Genomic DNA, 18,038 nt, shown 5'->3' with positions numbered 1-18,038 from the left:
CGGACAATGACAAAGGAAATGCTTCAACGTCTCATCTTCTTTCCCGCATGCCCTACACATGCTCAGCCCTATTCTGAATAACAACTCCCTGGGAGTTTTTTCCCTACTCCCTTTTCCCCTATTCTGAATAACAATTCTAAACAAACTTCGAAAAAGGAAAATGTCTCCCAGGGAAAAAAATAAGTATTCTGAATGGAAGACGAAAACAAATGGAAGGGAGTTAGTTAAAATATAATGAATTTTGTTGTTTTTATAAAAACAAAATTGTACCACTTCTTACTATTGTATTTACGAGCAATTTATGATGTACGGAAATTATTTTTCACTTCACTCATGTATCCTACATAGAAGGTTTGCATAGATTTTTCTGATTTATTGACAATAAAAGACAAGCATTCTACAATTGGAATATAAATATACATAGGTATGTTGTTGTAACATTGTGTTGTATACTGAGGCCGCAGCTCTTGCCCATGAAAGACTTCATCGGGTCAATGTGGGATGTACAACCGGCTGCCATGGAATACACATAGGTATCAAAATATGTGGTTCATATTTTAATATTCTTGGACCCATATGTGTATAAAGAGATGTTGCTAAGTGATATTAAAGGTGGTCCCTTATTATTGAGCTTAATGTAGAATCGGGCAGCACTCATTGAAGTGCAAGATGTCTTCTGCCTGTTTATTACATTACACTTCAGACCATCATTTACTCAAGAATAATTGGTGCCACATTTGGCAACATTTACGTCACAGGGATATTAATAAATCCGTTTTCCAACAGCCGTCCCAACCAACAAGAAAAGCGGCCGCTGCCTGGAATTGACGATTAGATATCCAAGTTCTAGCTGCATAAATGTAGGTCTTTAGATTAAGCAGCGTATCACGCAGACCATCACAGCATTCATGACGACGTAGTAGAAGCAAACCTCTATATTACTCACTAAAGTAGTTCTGGCCAAGAACGATCCTGTAGATTCAGCCACCTAAACTCCTTTTGGCAAGGGAATACGCCAACGTCCACCAGACCACATCTTACTTTAGTCAACGATTGTTGGATGAAGACGAAAAGTTGTTATCACAACACAGAAATATCGTGACAGGCTGTAGGCCATAATTGTGTGCTACTAAAATGCAAACATAATTTAAAACAGTGAGTAGTTTTAGGCCTACCAACACCTGACCCATAGACCGATCTCCCGATAAAGGGTCTAAAGCCCATAAAAGTCCTATTTATTACCCGATATTTGCTGAAATTTGAAACAGTGGGTAGTTTTAGGTCTCCCAACATCCTCCCTAAATATGATTTGGATTGGACTATATTTAGATATAGGTGCCATATGGACCTATCTCCCGATAAAGGGTCTGAAGCTGATAAAATTATTATTTTTTTATCCCATTTCCCGGAAATTTGAAAAAGTGAGTAGTTTTAGGCCACCCGCCATCCGACCCAAATATGGTAAAAATAGGACTGTATTAAGATATAGCTGTCATATAGACCGATAGGCCGGTTAGGGGCTGAAGCTCATAAAAGCTTTATTTATTACCCAATTTTGTTGAAATTTTAAATACAAAATTCAACAGTGACTTATATTTATAAGACCACTTAATATCCGTGCCGAATTTGGGTGTCTAAGTTATCCAATTTTCATTGGATTGTGACGAAAGCGGGTTTACAAATATACCCGAGGTGGTCGGTTTACTTGTTGTTTTTTTTATAATTAATAGAAAAATTTTCCGATTCATTGAGCAATTATTAAAACAATATTTAAAGTTGTCTTTGAATTATTTGTTTGTATATAATTGTTTAGTAAAACTGTTCCCAAGTTCATTCTTTCTTAGAAAATGTATGCCTCTGAAGCCTCCATTAAACTATTCATACAGTCTGCTTTCAAACAATTGCATCCCGTTCCACTTATCATAATACACGACAGATACTATAAACATCAAGATTTATGTTAACAATGAACTGCTTTTCAGTATACTAATTAATAATTGGGGCCCATGAATACCTGTGCGAAAATATCATCGCGCTCTGTGGCTCTTGCATGATGTAGGCCCTTTAATTAAACAGCCCACCAACTGTCACTTAAATTTCTACTCTTTGATATTATTTATACGAGAATTCACATTCATATATCTTTTCGTTTGGTTTGCTTTAGTAGGTAGCCATTCACGATATATAAAATAAAAAAAAAAAAAAAAACAATTTTTAAATATGCGTCTTGGCTTCTACATTACATGCAGCCGATTTTTTGCTTTCTTGTAAAAAGTTCGTTTGCATGATGTTAAGTCGGTTGTTTGGTCTAAGATAATTTTTCATTTGTTTTTTTTACCTTTTGTTTTTTTTTTTTTTTTGCGCCTTTACAATTTCTCATGTATGAAATGTTTGAGATATGCAATTTTGAAAGGCCAACCATGAAAAAGAAGACATGCAAGCAACCATCTGTACATGACATTGATTTTGAATTTATTACGAAACAAATGCAATCGGATGGGAATAAACAAAAGAAAACAAATTACTATTTAATTAACTACCTCAATATTTTATATAATTATGGGTTGAAGAGAAAAGGCTGTTAATCCATGGTTTTCTAGATATTACAACTAAGTGGTCACACCATCGATTCCTACAACGTTTTTCTGCAGAAATTTTTTTCTTCAGTTTATAACGTAGGCATAAACTTTATTAATCTCATGGCAGCAGGTTGTACATAGCGGATTGACCCGACGGACTCCTTCAACGGTAAGGTCTGCCGCCTCTGTGTACAACACACTGCTTAAACAACATAAACTTCATCTTTGATTTTTTCAAAATACGTTTTAAATTTTTTTTAATAATAAAACTTTTATTCCTTCTTGTAGCACAGTCCAATGTCCACTTCCAAGACATCGTTGAACAACTCAAAGACTTTGGCGCCCTCATCACAAGCTCATTTACCAAAAACGCCCACCAATACTGTGACAGCTGCTGGTACAGCTGGTGCCCCCTCACCCTCTGCTGTATTTGAAGCAAATTCAACTTTGCATAAATTTCATGTTGATCCCGATTTAGCAACTGGTCTCTTTGACGACCAGCATTTTGCAAATGAATTGGAAAATAGCTCAGGTGTCAATAAATCATCCAACAAGTTTGTCGGTATGTGTAAAAAATTATCTCTCTATTCGATTGGTAAATACAAACTAAAATCTATGGTTTTATTCTGCAGGCTTAACTGAATTTGATGAAGACAAAATCCCAGAGTTGCCAGGTGATTTAAATCCCAACATTGAAGGTAAGCACACTTGTGTCCACATACACGCAAACATTAAACGATATCTTAATTGCATAGTAGGTACTTTTTGTTGTTAATGAAGCTTAAAAAGCGGTTTAGTTGACAGTTCTATAAAAGAAATCTGACAAATAAACCTATTTTAAATCTACAAAAATTTTTGTGAATATCGGTGTAAAACTTTTGTAAATGTTATTAATTGTCATATAAAGCCCTTCTAAACAAGCTAATCGCATTTTGCTGCTAGTCTATGTATTTAAACTATCGTTTCATATAACGACATTCTGTTTATCTATTAGTTGCTAATCATGCTAATATATATCTGCGTCTGTGTTCTTCTTTAATACCATAAAATTCTTGAATGTGTTAATAAATAATAATTGTTGGATAATAATAGACCTAAATTATAATTAATGATATTGCTGTTATTTTAAAAAAGAAATATCTTTGTACTACACTCCTTTGACAATATTAAGTTTTTAAATGCAATTTTTAATTCAAATAAAAATACCAAATTTTTTAAATTCCTAAAAGAAAAAATTCCCTAAGAAAACCCTATTTAGCAGGCTGAATTGAAGATTTTCTAAAGAAAACCCTATTCAGCCAAGCTACATTGAAGATTTTCTAAAGTAAACCCTATTCAGCCAGGCTGAATTGAAGATTTTCTAAAGAAAACCCTATTCAGCCAGGCTGAATTGAAGATTTTCTAAAGAAAACCCTGTTCAGCCAGGCTGAATTGAAGATTTTCTAAAGAAAACCCTATTCAGCCAGGCTGAATTGAAGATTTTCTAAAGAAAACCCTATTCAGCCAGGTTGAATTGAAGATTTTCTAAAGAAAACCCTATTCAGCCAGGCTGAATTGAAGATTTTCTAAAGAAAACCCTATTCAGCCAGGCTGAATTGAAGATTTTCTAAAGAAAACCCTATTCAGCCAGGCTGAATTGAAGATTTTCTAAAGAAAACCCTATTCAGCCAGGCTGAATTGAAGATTTTCTAAAGAAAACCCTATTCAGCCAGGCTGAATTGAAGATTTTCTAAAGAAAACCCTATTCAGCCAGGCTGAATTGAAGATTTTCTAAAGAAAACCCTATTCAGCCAGGCTGAATTGAAGATTTTCTAAAGAAAACCCTATTCAGCCAGGCTGAATTGAAGATTTTCTAAAGAAAACCCTATTCAGCCAGGCTGAATTGAAGATTTTCTAAAGAAAACCCTATTCAGCCAGGCTGAATTGAAGATTTTCTAAAGAAAACCCTATTCAGCCAGGCTGAATTGAAGATTTTCTAAAGAAAACCCTATTCAGCCAGGCTGAATTGAGGATTTTCTAAAGAAACCCCTATTCAGCCAGGATGAATTGAAGATTTTCTAAAGAAAACCCTATTCAGCCAGGCTGAATTGAAGATTTTCTAAAGAAAACCCTATTCAGCCAGGCTGAATTGAAGATTTTCTAAAGAAAACCCTATTCAGCCAGGCTGAATTGAAGATTTTCTAAAGAAAACCCTATTCAGCCAGGCTTAATTGAAGATTTTCTATAGAAAATCCTATTCAGCCAGGCTGAATTAAAGATTTTCTATAGAAAATCCTATTCAGCCAGATTGAATTGAAGATTTTTTAAAGAAAACCTTAGCCAAACTGGATTGAAGATTTTTCAATGAAAACCTTATTCAGCCAGGCTGTTTATTATAACAATACTAATTCCTGTATATTCAGCTTCTTTTAAACTCCCAGCTTTTTTTTTATTTTTATGGCTGCTTAAAGTTATTATGTTTGAAGTATGCATGCGCGTGTCTTTGCAATAGCCGAAGCATGATTAGCAATTAGCTGAAAGACATATTTAAATGACTTTGATATTTGCAAACGCCCTGACCTTGATATTTCTCTCTCACATACTTATAGAACAATTTAATGTAACATTTGAAGAATGTTTTATACCAACGTTAACTGCCAATGCCAAAGGTAACATTCATGGTTTTAAAAATTTGTAAATAGTTCTTTTAAACATCATCACCTGTCATTTCCACAGTTTCCGAAGGAGTTGTAGCAGAAAAAACCCACCTGTTGCTGCCTAATGAGGTGGATAATACTTCAATGTCGTCAGCAAATGAAACTTTCGCCGATTGTCAGGATGACAATATGGATGAAAGAGATCTTTTGGCAGGACATATAACTCTCAATGCTACCACTGATGTGGAAGGTTATGAAAGTGCAGTTCAGGAGGATTTCAAAGAAGCCGATGTAACAATAGATGCTGCACCTACACAAGACAATGTGGCAGATCAAACTCAGGTCATAGAGGAAACTCCCTCCACTGCAAATGTCGATGACCCACTTGGTTATGAAGATGAACCCATGGATGTGGATATGAGCATTACCATGGATATAATACAAGACTCCTCGGATAAAATACAAAATGTTGAAAAGGTTCTACAGCATGCTGAAAATATCCTGCAACACTTGGGAGAGAAAGCAGAGCAGGAAGAAAATAAAGATGAAATAGAGATGGGGGAGAAGGTGAAGGAGGATTTCAAAGTTATAGGCTCCATAATCAAGCCAACGGAAACCTCAAAAATGACCTTTGTCATAAGTTCACCCAGAACCCTCACTGAAGTAGATCCCTTACAGCATTTAGAAATGGAGCAATCGAAACACGATGTATCTTTAAATAAAAGTATTGAATTGCCAATGAACAAGGGCAAGACCATGAGTACAGAATGTGTTATAACTGCCTTAAAGAATGAAGAGCTATCTGAGTTGAAACAAACGAAAAAAACGGCAGCAGACCCCAAAAAATATGAAAACCCTGCACCAGATAACATGAATGCTACTGTCTCTGGTGATGCATCATCCCAAAATATTAAACAAGCAGTTACACCTATAGAAGAAACAAATGAGCCAAAGGCGACAGATAAGAATATTTCACTAGGTGACATGAATGCTAGTGCCTCTGGCGATTTATCTACTCACAACATAAATCAAGCAACTTCACCTATACAGGAAACAAATGAGATAAACGAGAAAAATAATTACCTTTCACTCGATAAAATGAATGCTAGTGCCTTAAACGATATATCTTCCGAGGTTGCACTTCAAGCAGCTACACCCACAAAGGAAACAAATGAGAACATTGAAAAAAGTATGAACTTCTCTCTAAATAAGTTAAATGCCAGTGCCTCCGGCGATTTATCTTCCCAGAATACAAATCAAACAGCAGAAAACAATGTTTCCGTTAATAGTATGAACTCTAGTGATTCTAAAATTGCAGCTGCTCCTATGGATAATAGCAACATATATTCTACCATCTCCAATGACACTTCCTGTCAAAGCTCTGCTCCTGCAGCTAGCCCCATGGATAAAAAGAGCTTATCTTTAAATAACATGAACACCAGTGCCTCTAGCGACGCTTCTTTAAAAAGCATGGAAGCCAAATTAGAGTCTAATGTAAATGTTACAACATCCTTAAGTAGTTCAACTAATAGTTTAAAATCGTCTGGATCCAACTCTCCATCCTTCCCCACAAAATCAACAGGTCAAACTAGTTCTTTTCCCAAGGCACCAGTCTCCGATAGCAACAACAAACCAAGATTTTTGGAAAAATCTGATTACATAGTGGAAATGGAAAATAAACAACATTCTCAAGAGAAGGAGAATAATTTGAATGGCAATGTTGTGGAAACGCAAGCTATTCAAATTGACTCAAAATCCACCAAATCCCATGGAGATAAAAAGCGCCTGACTTACAATTTAAATGCTCAGGATGCAAATGTGGTACAATCGGATAGCAAGCGGCTTACATTTAATGTGCAGTCTGATGATTCGCAATCTGATATGGGTATGAATTTCCCAACCAAAGATAAGCCAGAGAATACCAGACGTACTTTTTGTATTAATAATGTTACAGAAGTAGCTGAAATCACTGAAACAATGCCAAGTTCAGAGGATCGCAGCAAATCAAGACGCACATTTAATGTGCCATTAGATGACCAACCAATACCAATGGATACAAGTTTTACACCAATGGATGTCGATCATAATCTCTCACAAAACTCCACATTGCCCATGACTGATGCACATGATCCCAATGCACAGACTAAGAGATCGGATGAGTTAAGCGAATTAACAAACCAACAGCAAAGATCACAATCACCAGCTTTGCCAGGTCTATCAAGTGAAATTTTGCCTCCACCAGCTTCTAACCAATCGCAAACAGAAACCGATTCGAAATCTATTGCAAATGAATCTTATTCTCCTCCTTTGCCTACATTGAATAACAGATCGAATTCTCCACCTTTGCCAGCTATGCAGAATAGAACACATTCTCCTCCTCTACCTGCCATGCAAGCAAAATCCCAATCTCCACTTCCTTCTTCATTAGACTTCATTAAAACTGAAAAATCATCACCACCATTGGAGCCGGAATCTTCTTCTCCCCCCATTTCATTGCCCACCTCCATTGCCCAGAAACGCCCCTCCATACATGGCTATGGTCGGGAAGTACTTTCGGCCAAAGAGCAATCGAATATCAAAATTAAGGATGAAAAAGATGAGTATTTTGAAAAATCAACACCTTCACCAATGGAGGATGTTGGTTTTACAACAGTCAGTGCAACTTCAACGACCCCAAAGAACTCTTCAGTATGTTCCGCATTTGATCAAATCTCATCAGAAATGAGCAATACTAGTGAACAAGAGTTTGGTGATGACGAATTTCAAGGAAACAGTAATCGTAAGTATATATTAATGTTATATTGCAGTAATCTGTATATATACAACACTGTTAGGAATATTTAAATGCCTTTAAATGGTCACAAAAATAACAAAATATTACACACTCTTAACAAAATTTGTAAATAACCAAATATTAACCAAAAACGAAGAGAGAAACAAGAAAGGCTTCGAGAATATATGTTACTTTTGATTCAATAACTTTGGGAAAGAGCATCACAACAATATACTAAAATTATTACGGACACTACTTGCTGATTTTTTGCTAAATTTTTCACCAGGATTTGAACCCAGGCGTTATGCGTTATTGGCAAACATGCAGACTTATGTAAAGCTGGCAAACTATTGATAATCGCAACATTCGATATTTTCGATAGTTTTAATAATAAATATAGATAGTATTGTTACTATTGTTAATTTGCCATCACAATATTTCAAACGAAAATGGGAAGTAAAAATCGAAACATAGATTTATAAAGAAGCAATATCAATGCACAGACCAAATAAAACCAAGGTTAATAAAGTCGGTTGGAAGTCATGAGAGAAATCATTATACAAAATGTTAACCCAATCGGATGAAAATTGTGCCGTCTATAGGCGTGGCGTAATGTATCGTAAAGGATACATTCAGTGTCGGATTGCTTATATCTGTTTAGTTTTGCAACAAATTTAACTTTTGCGTTAGTATCCTTCAGAAAAATATCAATCGATATTCTGTCAAAAAATAAAATATCGATAGTGCCATCGATATTTTGCCAGCTCTAGACTTATGCGCCATGGTGACCTGCGAAAATATTTATGTCAACTTACTACTTAGTTGGTAGCCGAATTGATATCGAGCTTGCAAAATATCGTTGGCACTATCGATATTTTATTTTTTTGTCTGAATATCGATTGATATTTTTCCTATCGATACTATTGGCAAAAATTATTATTTTTTTTTTTTTTTTTGCAAAATTTAACAAAAGTAAACGATCCGACACTTACTATATCCTATATGATACATTGCGTCCATCCATTGCGTCAATTTTCATCCGATTGGGGAAAAATTTTGTAGAATGATTTCTCTTATGTTTCAATTGATTTATAATGTTGTGTTTTATTTGGTCTGTGCATTGATATTGCTTCTATTTAAATCGATCTTTTTCTCATACGCGTTTGAAAAATAGGTGATGAGAAATTAACGATAGTATCGATACTATCGATAATAATTATCAGAAATATCGAATGTTGCGATTATCTATAGTTTTCCAGCTCTAAATTGATAGAATTCTCGGATTACCGGTATGGGGGTCGATGTTTCGAATCCCACCAGTGGAATTGGTACGACGCTACTGGGGTATCACATAAAAAATGGGATATAGGGTCTAAGACCAATTTGTAATTCAAACATTTTTCGATTCAATTAAAAAAATATCGACTCAATTAATTTTTTAATTGAAAAGTGAAAAATTTTAATCACCATTCTGATTGAAATATTTTTTAGATTCAACCAAAAAGTTAATTGAATCAATTAAAAAATGATTGAATCAATTAATTTTTTAAATGGAAAATGATTTTATTTTAAATTTAAATTTTAATTAAAAAATTTCAGGTAATTTTTATTTTTTGTGTACTTAGTTGGCTGCTACAGACTGTAAGCACCTCGATCTTTTTCTCATATTTTCCATTTTCTGACACTTAGTTTCGAGATATCTTTCTTCACATGGCTTTACCATCAGAGTTTTTTAGTCGTTGTAGCAGTGTATTGCACATTGGGGCATCAGCCTTTTCAGACAAAATGTTAAATAAATGATCTCATCAACCTTCAATCCACTACGTACATCCGACTGCCATGGACTTTTTTAGTCTTCACTATCATGTTTGTATTTGTATTTGTATTTTTTTATGATAAATAATTTAAATGATTTAAATGTTCTTCTTTAAATAACTTTTTACCTGGAGCATCTTTCTTCATTCCGACAACATGACCTGGTGAGTCGGTAATCATGGTATCGCGATACGCTTTATTATGATGACATCGTGATACTCTTTGATCCATACATTTTATTGAGAATCCTATCTCAAATACGCCAAATACTGCCTTGCCTGATTTCACTAGTACCCCCAATGCTGACTTTCTCAAAGTGATAGTTTCCAACTTTCCCCAGTTTACAGAGAGTTTTAAGTATTCTTACCAATAATTTGATTCTTCTCCATATACTGCTTAATGCCTACCTAAATAGGCTATTTTTATACCCTACATCACTAGTGCGGTACAGGGCATTATAACTTAGTGCATTTGTTTGTAACACCCAGAAGGAAGAGATATAGACCCATTGATATGTATACCGATCGACTCAGAATCACTTTTTGATTTAGCTATGTCCGTCTGTCCATGTTAATTTGTGTACAAACTACAGGTCGCAATTTTCATCCAATCGTCTTCAAATTTGGTACAGGCATGTTTTTCGGCTAAGAGACGAAGCCTATTGAAATTGAAAAAAATCGGATCAGATTTGGATATAGCTCCCATATATATGTTCGTCCGATTTGCAGTAATAATGCAATTAAATGGTAATTTATTATTCTTCGATTCTCTCGAAATTTGGTAGGAAGGACTTTCTCTTGACTCTCGACATTACTAGTGAATTTCATGGAAATCAATCCAGATTTAACTATAGCTTTCATATATATATCGCCCAAATTCAACTCAAGCAAGCGCATTTATTGACCAATCTTGCCAACATTTTGCACACCGCTTTCCTCGACAACTACCACAATATCTGACAAGTTTGGTCGAAATCGGTTCAGATTTAGATAAAGCTCACATATATATGTTTGTCTGATTTTGAAAAATATTCTAATAAAGTGCTCATTTGTTAACCGATTCTAACATAATTTGGCAGGAGGGATTTTCTTATGAATTCTATAGAAATCGGCTCAGATTTAGATATAGCTGCCATATATGTATATTGCTCGATTTTTATTCCAAGAGCCACTGCAAGCGGATTTATCGACCAATCTTGCCAAATTTTTGCACAAAGGTTTTCTTGACGACTACCACAATATCTAAGAAGTTTGCTCTAAATCGGTTCAGATTTAGATATAACTCCCATATATATATATTTGTCCGATTTTGAGAAATATTGCAATTAAGTGCTCATTTGTTAACCGATTCTCTCGACACTTGGCAGGAGGGATTTTCTGATGACTCTCGCCATTACTAGTGAATTTCATGGAAAATGGTTCAGATTTAGATATAGCTCTCATAATTATGTTCGTCTGGTTTTGGCTAATTTGCAATAATGTTGTCATATGTTCACCATATTTATTACAATTTGAACATATTTGCTCGAAATTTGATACGGATTGTTTAATATCTGTTACCCATCTGAAAATACCGGTGCAGGCCTCTCATTGAGACTCTCCACTGGATACCGCTGATTATCCGCGACTTTATTTACGGCCGCTCCGTATAAAGCTTTCCACTATCCGCAAGCTGTGGGCGCACCTGGTAGCTCTCAGCTGAGCTTCTAGTGATGACAATAAACACCACTAATCAGTGCTCAGAGTTCCAAACTGTGAGGTACTCATTGTTACCCAGTGCTGCTAATTACTGCTGACATGGCGGAAGATTCCCTCTGTAAATGCTCGGCTTGGGTGCAGTAATGATACCAGACTTGAACTATCTAAATCCTCCTCAGGTGCAATGGGTGGCGGTCGTTCTCCAAAGACCATATTCAACCAGAAAGTATTCACCACATATGCTACCGTGTCTGTATGAATGTTGTCTACACCTGCTTGATATGCCGCCTGATCTGGAGGTTCTCTCTAGTAACGCTGGACCTCACGCCCTAATCGGGTTTATAAGAACCACAACTTCATTCTGAACTTCTAGACTTTAAGCCAACCGATTTTGATTCCAAACCACTGTGCGGTATTTCCTATAGGTTATCCGCATTTGTGAAATAGAGACAGCACTGCTGGAAAATTTGTTTGATGTACTAGCCAGATTGGAAACCAAGCGTTCGGCGTCAAGGTCCCTCATTGAAGGTACTATTAAAATTCACCAGCTCTCATCAGGGTAAAAGTATGTCGCCCCTTTTAAAATTTCAATAGAAGAGCGGACTGGAATCTAAACAAACAAAAGGAAATGATTAAAAAACCCCTCAACACATTTGTTGGTTGCCAAATATTTTAGGGTATGATTAGGGACATGAACAGAACGAAATCATAACAATGGTATAGACAAACAGAGCGAATGGTTTGCTGCTAAGCAATTAATTTGAAAAAGTGACGTGAGAACCAACAGAGAGACGACGACGGCTTGTACGACTTTGCATAAAATAAAAGACAATGGCATGAATAGTTACGACAGCTCCTTGATAATCAAAAACTAGTGTGGGATGGCATGAAGAAGAATACAAAATTTTCCACAAAAACACATGTATGACGTCATAAGGGCGTTTAATCTACATTTAGCCGAGAGGCCAGCCAGGGAGCGAGCGATGTGACGACGTATGTTAATATGTAAAAGGGCAGACAGGCATACAAACAGATAACCAGCACTGGATGCAAGACAGCATAAAATTGATTGTAAACATTACAATGCAGTTCTCCATGTTGACCCACGACCAGACAAAGTTTGTGAGCATTTTTTTTTATTTTTGTTTTTGTATATCTTGATATGTTTCAGTCATTTCATCAATGAACACTGAGTGCTGTGCTCCAATTCAAATAAAGACCAATGACCTCTTCCCTGCCGTTAGTGGCATACAAATACCCACACATAGTCATACAACGAACCCAAACATTTGTCCCTTTGAAGAAACAATTCTTTGGTGGTTTCTCCAACACTGAAATCCTTTTACAAATTTTCTGTGTCGGCGGTCGGTTCGGTTGGATTCTAGTTTTTCGAGGCCATTTAAAGTTTTCAATATTATGCCCGTATTTGTAGCTGCAGCAATTGTTTGTTTTCTTTTTCTTCCACTAGCATTGAATCGGAAATGCAGGCAAATATGGTGTGTTGCTAGCTTCCCTTGCTGTCGACGCCTGCTGCTTTGTTTGTTTGTTCTTCTTGTCGTGTAAATAGTTATAACGTATCTCGTATGTACGTACGTTTGTAAGACTTCCAGCTGGAGAGAAAAGAACAACAAAAACGTGTTTCGCTTTATTACGTGACGTTAAAGCATTTCTCATAAATATGCAAATGAAGTGCAAGTGCCGTGTGGATCCATGTCTTAAGTAAAATGGTCTCCTCCTAACCTAACAGAATTCAAGTTCAAATGTCGATGATCCTAGCCATTCGTGTGTATGTGTGATTTTGTTGTCTCTGCCGATAGAGTTTTTGGTGTCTTACTAAATAGCCCATAGAATAGTCGAAAATTACCAGTAATCGAGTATTGCCAAATTTCAAACGAAAATGAGAATAAAAATCAGGAGATCGAATTATATAGAAGCAATATCAATGCATAGACCAAATAAAACCAAGGTTAATAAAGTCAGTTGGAAGTTATGAGAGAAATCATCGTACAAAATGTTAGCCTAATCGGATGAAAATTCCGCCCCTATAGGCGCAATGTATCTTAAAGGATACATTTAGTGTCGGATTGTTTATATTTGTTTGGGTCTCTGCCGATAGAGTTTTTGGTGTCTTACTAAATAACCCTTAGAGTAGTCGAAAATTACTAGTAATCGAGTATTATCGAATTTCAAACGAAAATGAGAAGTAAAAATCAGGGATTGAATTATATAGAAGCAATATCAATGCACAGACCAAATAAAACCAAGGTTCATAAAGTCAGTTGGAAGTTATGAGAGAAATCATCGTACAAAATGTTAGCCTAATCGGATGAAAATTCCGCCCCTTATAGGCGCAATGTATCTTTAAGGATACATTTAGTGTCGGATTGTTTATATTTGTTTAGTTTTGCAAACAATTTAACTTTTACGATGCTATCCATCGGAGAAATATCAATCGATATTCTGCCAAAAAAAATCGATAGTGCCATCTACATTTTGCCAGCTCTATTTGGAACCCAACTTCAGTTGAGTTGCCGACGGCCAAATTTGTAATACAGATATCCATTTCTGTATAAAATTGCATATGATTTTAGAATTTAATTGGTAGCTAAACGTTCAAAACTCTGATATTGAATGAAACTGAGAAAAATCTCCAAATTTTCCCACTATGGGCATACACCTAAGCCAATGATGCGCTCTATTTCCGAAAAGTAACCTCGAAAAATTCTTTTTCAGGAATTTTGTGCTGCTCACAAAATCCTAAATCGTCTTCCATACCATGACCCTAAGTTGGTTCAAGTCTGGTGTGGTATGTGCAGGAGTATTAAAAAATTTATACAGAATGCCATATTGACCTTATTCCGACTTCCTTTCAGTAATATCCTCGGATTTTCGTCGTCGTACTGACCGTTTCACTGATCACAGCGCTGGACTGGAACGCTGCGTATCCCCAATCCTTTAACCCCTATGGCCCTGCACCCTAACTATGCGGATCGCCATCTTCAGAGAAGTCCTTAATGTCCTTCTTACACTTCAGTACCATACGTGGTCTTATCGTCATGATTGTTAAAGCTCTAATGGCCTCTTTACTATACGTAATGATGTTCCAACACGTCGCACTCGCGTTTACACCATACCACCTCACGCTTGACGTGATTGTCCGCATCTCCTTCTGCAGAACCATATTATGGGTAGACAGTCGGAAAAATACCTCAGTCACTGAGTAGGCCGTTGTAGACACCGTCAATCCAAGAACTTGCCGCTGGCGAACGAGTCTCGCTCATGAGCGTGCAAAATATCGATACTATCGATATTTATTCCTAGAAATATCGAAAATTTCGAATGTTGCGAATATCGATAGTTTGCCAGCTCTACCTCGCACTCGACCTCAAGTATCGTCTTAGGTATCTGAACCGAAATTTCATCCAATCCATTCCTGTTTTCTATCGTCGCTTCGATTATTCTGCGACGGTATGACCTGTTCCCATATTCTACCCACTCTCCCATAGTCTTAAGTCTTATAGCCGCAGTGGTTGCCTTACGGATGGGCAATATTTACATGGAAAGTTCGCAGCCTCAATATGTTGTCATTTGTCGCCCTACTGACCTTATTTTAAAGAATCTGCATGAATATCGCTAAGTCCAGACCCATGGATTCTCTTCCCCGGGAATGTGTAAAGGGTTTCCTAGTATTCCAGAGTATCTGTAATTTAGGAGATCTCTGTGAACCAGCCTCAAGTACAGATAAATTGTAAACTGTTCTTGTCATTTTGTAGAAAGATCTGAAGTCTACCCGGCTGTTGTGAAAAGATATTTATCCCTATTGCCGTTAAGACATTATAACTAAGTGATTCATTACACAACTTTTAGAAACGCTAGGATCTCGGCTTGATACTCATAACAGTGATCAGGTATTTGCTTGGCATGTCTACCTCAGGTTTCTTACAGTATACCCTAAAGCCCACATGTTCATGTAGTGAATGTCTACGTATTTCTATGAGGAATATTTTAGTTCCAATCGGCTGTGGCAAAGTATTTCCGATCCAGAAGAGGATCGGATGGTTGATATTCTCATTGCCTTGGGTTATAAGGCATTTTATCAAGAATAACAGTTCCCCCAGACGCAAAAAAAAAACTCTCTACCTTAAGGCAATGATCTTTGGGGCTGTGATGCATAGACTAGCCGATTAGGTATTGAAAAGTAGCTGGATTTTTAAAGTGCCTTCCACCAGATCACTGTATCATATGTCATAATTAGTGTGACACAGCAGCATCCCATCTATACATGACACGCGTTTTAAATCTTCAAAAATTGACAGTAACCCTCTTTCTTTGGTTCAGCAAAATTCATGGTTGTTTTGGACTCTCAGAAAACACGCCTAATATTTCCTGCTATAGAAAACAGCAGGCGAAAAAATTTAAGATTCGGTGGAGCCCGACCGTGATTCGAGCCTAGATACTCGGAGCAACAGCGAGAATCGTTTCCGTTGTGTGGCGTTCCAAGCTGTTGACACAACGTTCAAAAGTTTAGTAGCAAAATAAAATTGGAAATTTATGAGCGGCATATAGTTCAATTCGCCGTAGGTATTTGTTATGTCTCTGTGGTACAACAACCAACTTTTTACTAAAATCGAATTTATGTACCAGTACACTATGCGCATGTACCATTTATTTGAGCGGTAGTTGATTTTGTGCCATTTAAGCAGCATGTCCGCAATATCAACACCTCCCATGTGCTTGATATTGTTGTTATGGCATGTGAAGATGGCGATCCTAGTCAAGCTCTTATAGATAAGCAACCTTGTTCCGGTCCATACGACCGATCGTCGCGGGAACATGGCCCGCCTTGTGTTATATTTAGAATCTTATCTTAATCTCGATACCGCTGAGTGTCCGCGACTGAAGTTGCAGCTACTACGTATGGAGCATCCCACTATCCGCATCCTTTGGGCGCACATGGTAGCTCCCAGCTAAGCTCCTCGCGATAACGAAGAACACCACACAAATTGAAGTTCAAAGATACAGCCTTAATGATGCTCATATTGGGTTGCCCAAAAAGTAATTGCGGATTTTTCATATAGTCGGCGTTGACAAATTTTTTCACAGCTTGTGACTCTGTAATTGCATTCTTTCTTCTGTCAGTTATCAGCTGTTACTTTTAGCTTGCTTTAGAAAAAAAGTGTAAAAAAAGTATATTTGATTAAAGTTCATTCTAAGTTTTATTAAAAACGTATTTACTTTCTTTTAAAAAAATCCGCAATTACTTTTTGGGCAACCCAATAGTTATTCCGTGCCATGCATAACGTGCTTGTTGTAGAACTCTACTATACCTAGACGAGGTACAATTAAAAGCTTCTCTTTGCGGTATCATCTCTGGCATTCACTCTTCTTATCGTACCAGCGACAAGCAATCAAGTTGTGCCTTGCTTCGTATTTGAAATCGCTTGATCCTCCTTTTTGAAGTTCCTTCTCACTACTTAGAGTACAATTTTCCATATTTTTAGCTGTGCTGCTTTGTGTAAAATCGCAGTTTGCAGGGTTTCTTATTTCTTTATATCAAATTTCAAGATTATTTTGTAATGGTACAAAACCGGTTACTATAAAAGCTTAAAATTCTTTCATAGATACAAGTAAGTCTTACTCACAGGAATGTTGATGACTCAGTTGCAGAAAGAGGGGGAACATATTTTTAAGGGCCTTTATAGAGAAGTGTATTGTAACGTCCTCCCTAGAATGGCCAAAGTCAAAGCCTTGTCTATTTCACCTTAAAACTTTTTGTAACTCCTTGTCGTGTCTATGTAGGTAGTAGTGGTGGTATTGTAAAATTTATTACACCACATTGCTTGGCATTTTCCTACTCAAGGTCTGCCATTTTATGTTAAAAATAGAAAACAAAATTGAAAGATATCACATTATGGGAACGATAGCACCTTTTTGGTAGTCAATTGTTGTACAGAATAGAATTTGATTGGAAAATTCAAAAGCAGTTTCTTATTTATGATAATCTTAACGGCAAGATTATACAACTAAATTTCCCATGAATATATTGGGTTGCCCAAAAAGTAATTGCGGATTTTTTAAAAGAAGTAAATGCATTTTTAATAAAACTTAGAATGAACTTTAATCAAAAATACTTTTTTACACTCCAACCCAATACCATTATTATATTAGTGATTTCAGTCCGATTAAGATTTAAGCTGAATGATAAGGGGCCTCCTTTTTTATGCCGACATCATTTGGTAGGGAAGTTTTAACATGACAGGATACCTCACAAATGGAGCCACCATTAGTAAAGGGATAACCACCGCTGAAATTTTTTTGATGTTCACACGGGGTTTGAAACCAGGCGTTTGGCGTCATAGGCCCGCCACGGTGGCCTCCAATGGCAAGATTATGAGAGTCAAATTAAATCCAATTTCTATCGATCTGGTTTACCACAAAATATATTTGTAAAGATCGAATATGACCTTAATAAATGTATTTGATAGCGGAAAAATGTATAAGATCTAACTGTAACATATCTTTTGAGACTTTGAATTTT

At 36.4% G+C, this 18,038-nt stretch overlaps 1 protein-coding gene across 6 annotated transcripts in view; it reads left to right on the top strand.

The window, feature by feature from the left end:
• The window catches only part of LOC106092348 (probable serine/threonine-protein kinase DDB_G0278665), a 90,598-nt gene that overhangs the window by 34,473 nt on the left and 38,087 nt on the right, over nt 1-18,038 (top strand). For 4 of the 6 annotated variants that reach the window (XM_013259435.2, XM_013259510.2, XM_013259219.2 and 1 more), the window contains 4 exons: nt 2,868-3,141; nt 3,212-3,277; nt 5,168-5,227; nt 5,295-7,994. In XM_013259435.2, the coding sequence (XP_013114889.2) occupies nt 2,868-3,141; nt 3,212-3,277; nt 5,168-5,227; nt 5,295-7,994 (3,100 nt within the window). The remainder of the gene's footprint in view (nt 1-2,867; nt 3,142-3,211; nt 3,278-5,167; nt 5,228-5,294; nt 7,995-18,038) is intronic. The other 2 variants (XM_013259299.2, XM_013259573.2) reach the window with 2 other exon arrangements.

The sequence above is a fragment of the Stomoxys calcitrans genome, chromosome 2 (assembly GCF_963082655.1).
Source record: "Stomoxys calcitrans chromosome 2, idStoCalc2.1, whole genome shotgun sequence".
NCBI classification, from domain to species: Eukaryota; Metazoa; Arthropoda; class Insecta; order Diptera; family Muscidae; genus Stomoxys; species Stomoxys calcitrans.
The sequence above is the reverse complement of the archived record's forward strand: the minus strand, read 5'-3'. Positions and strand labels throughout refer to the sequence as shown.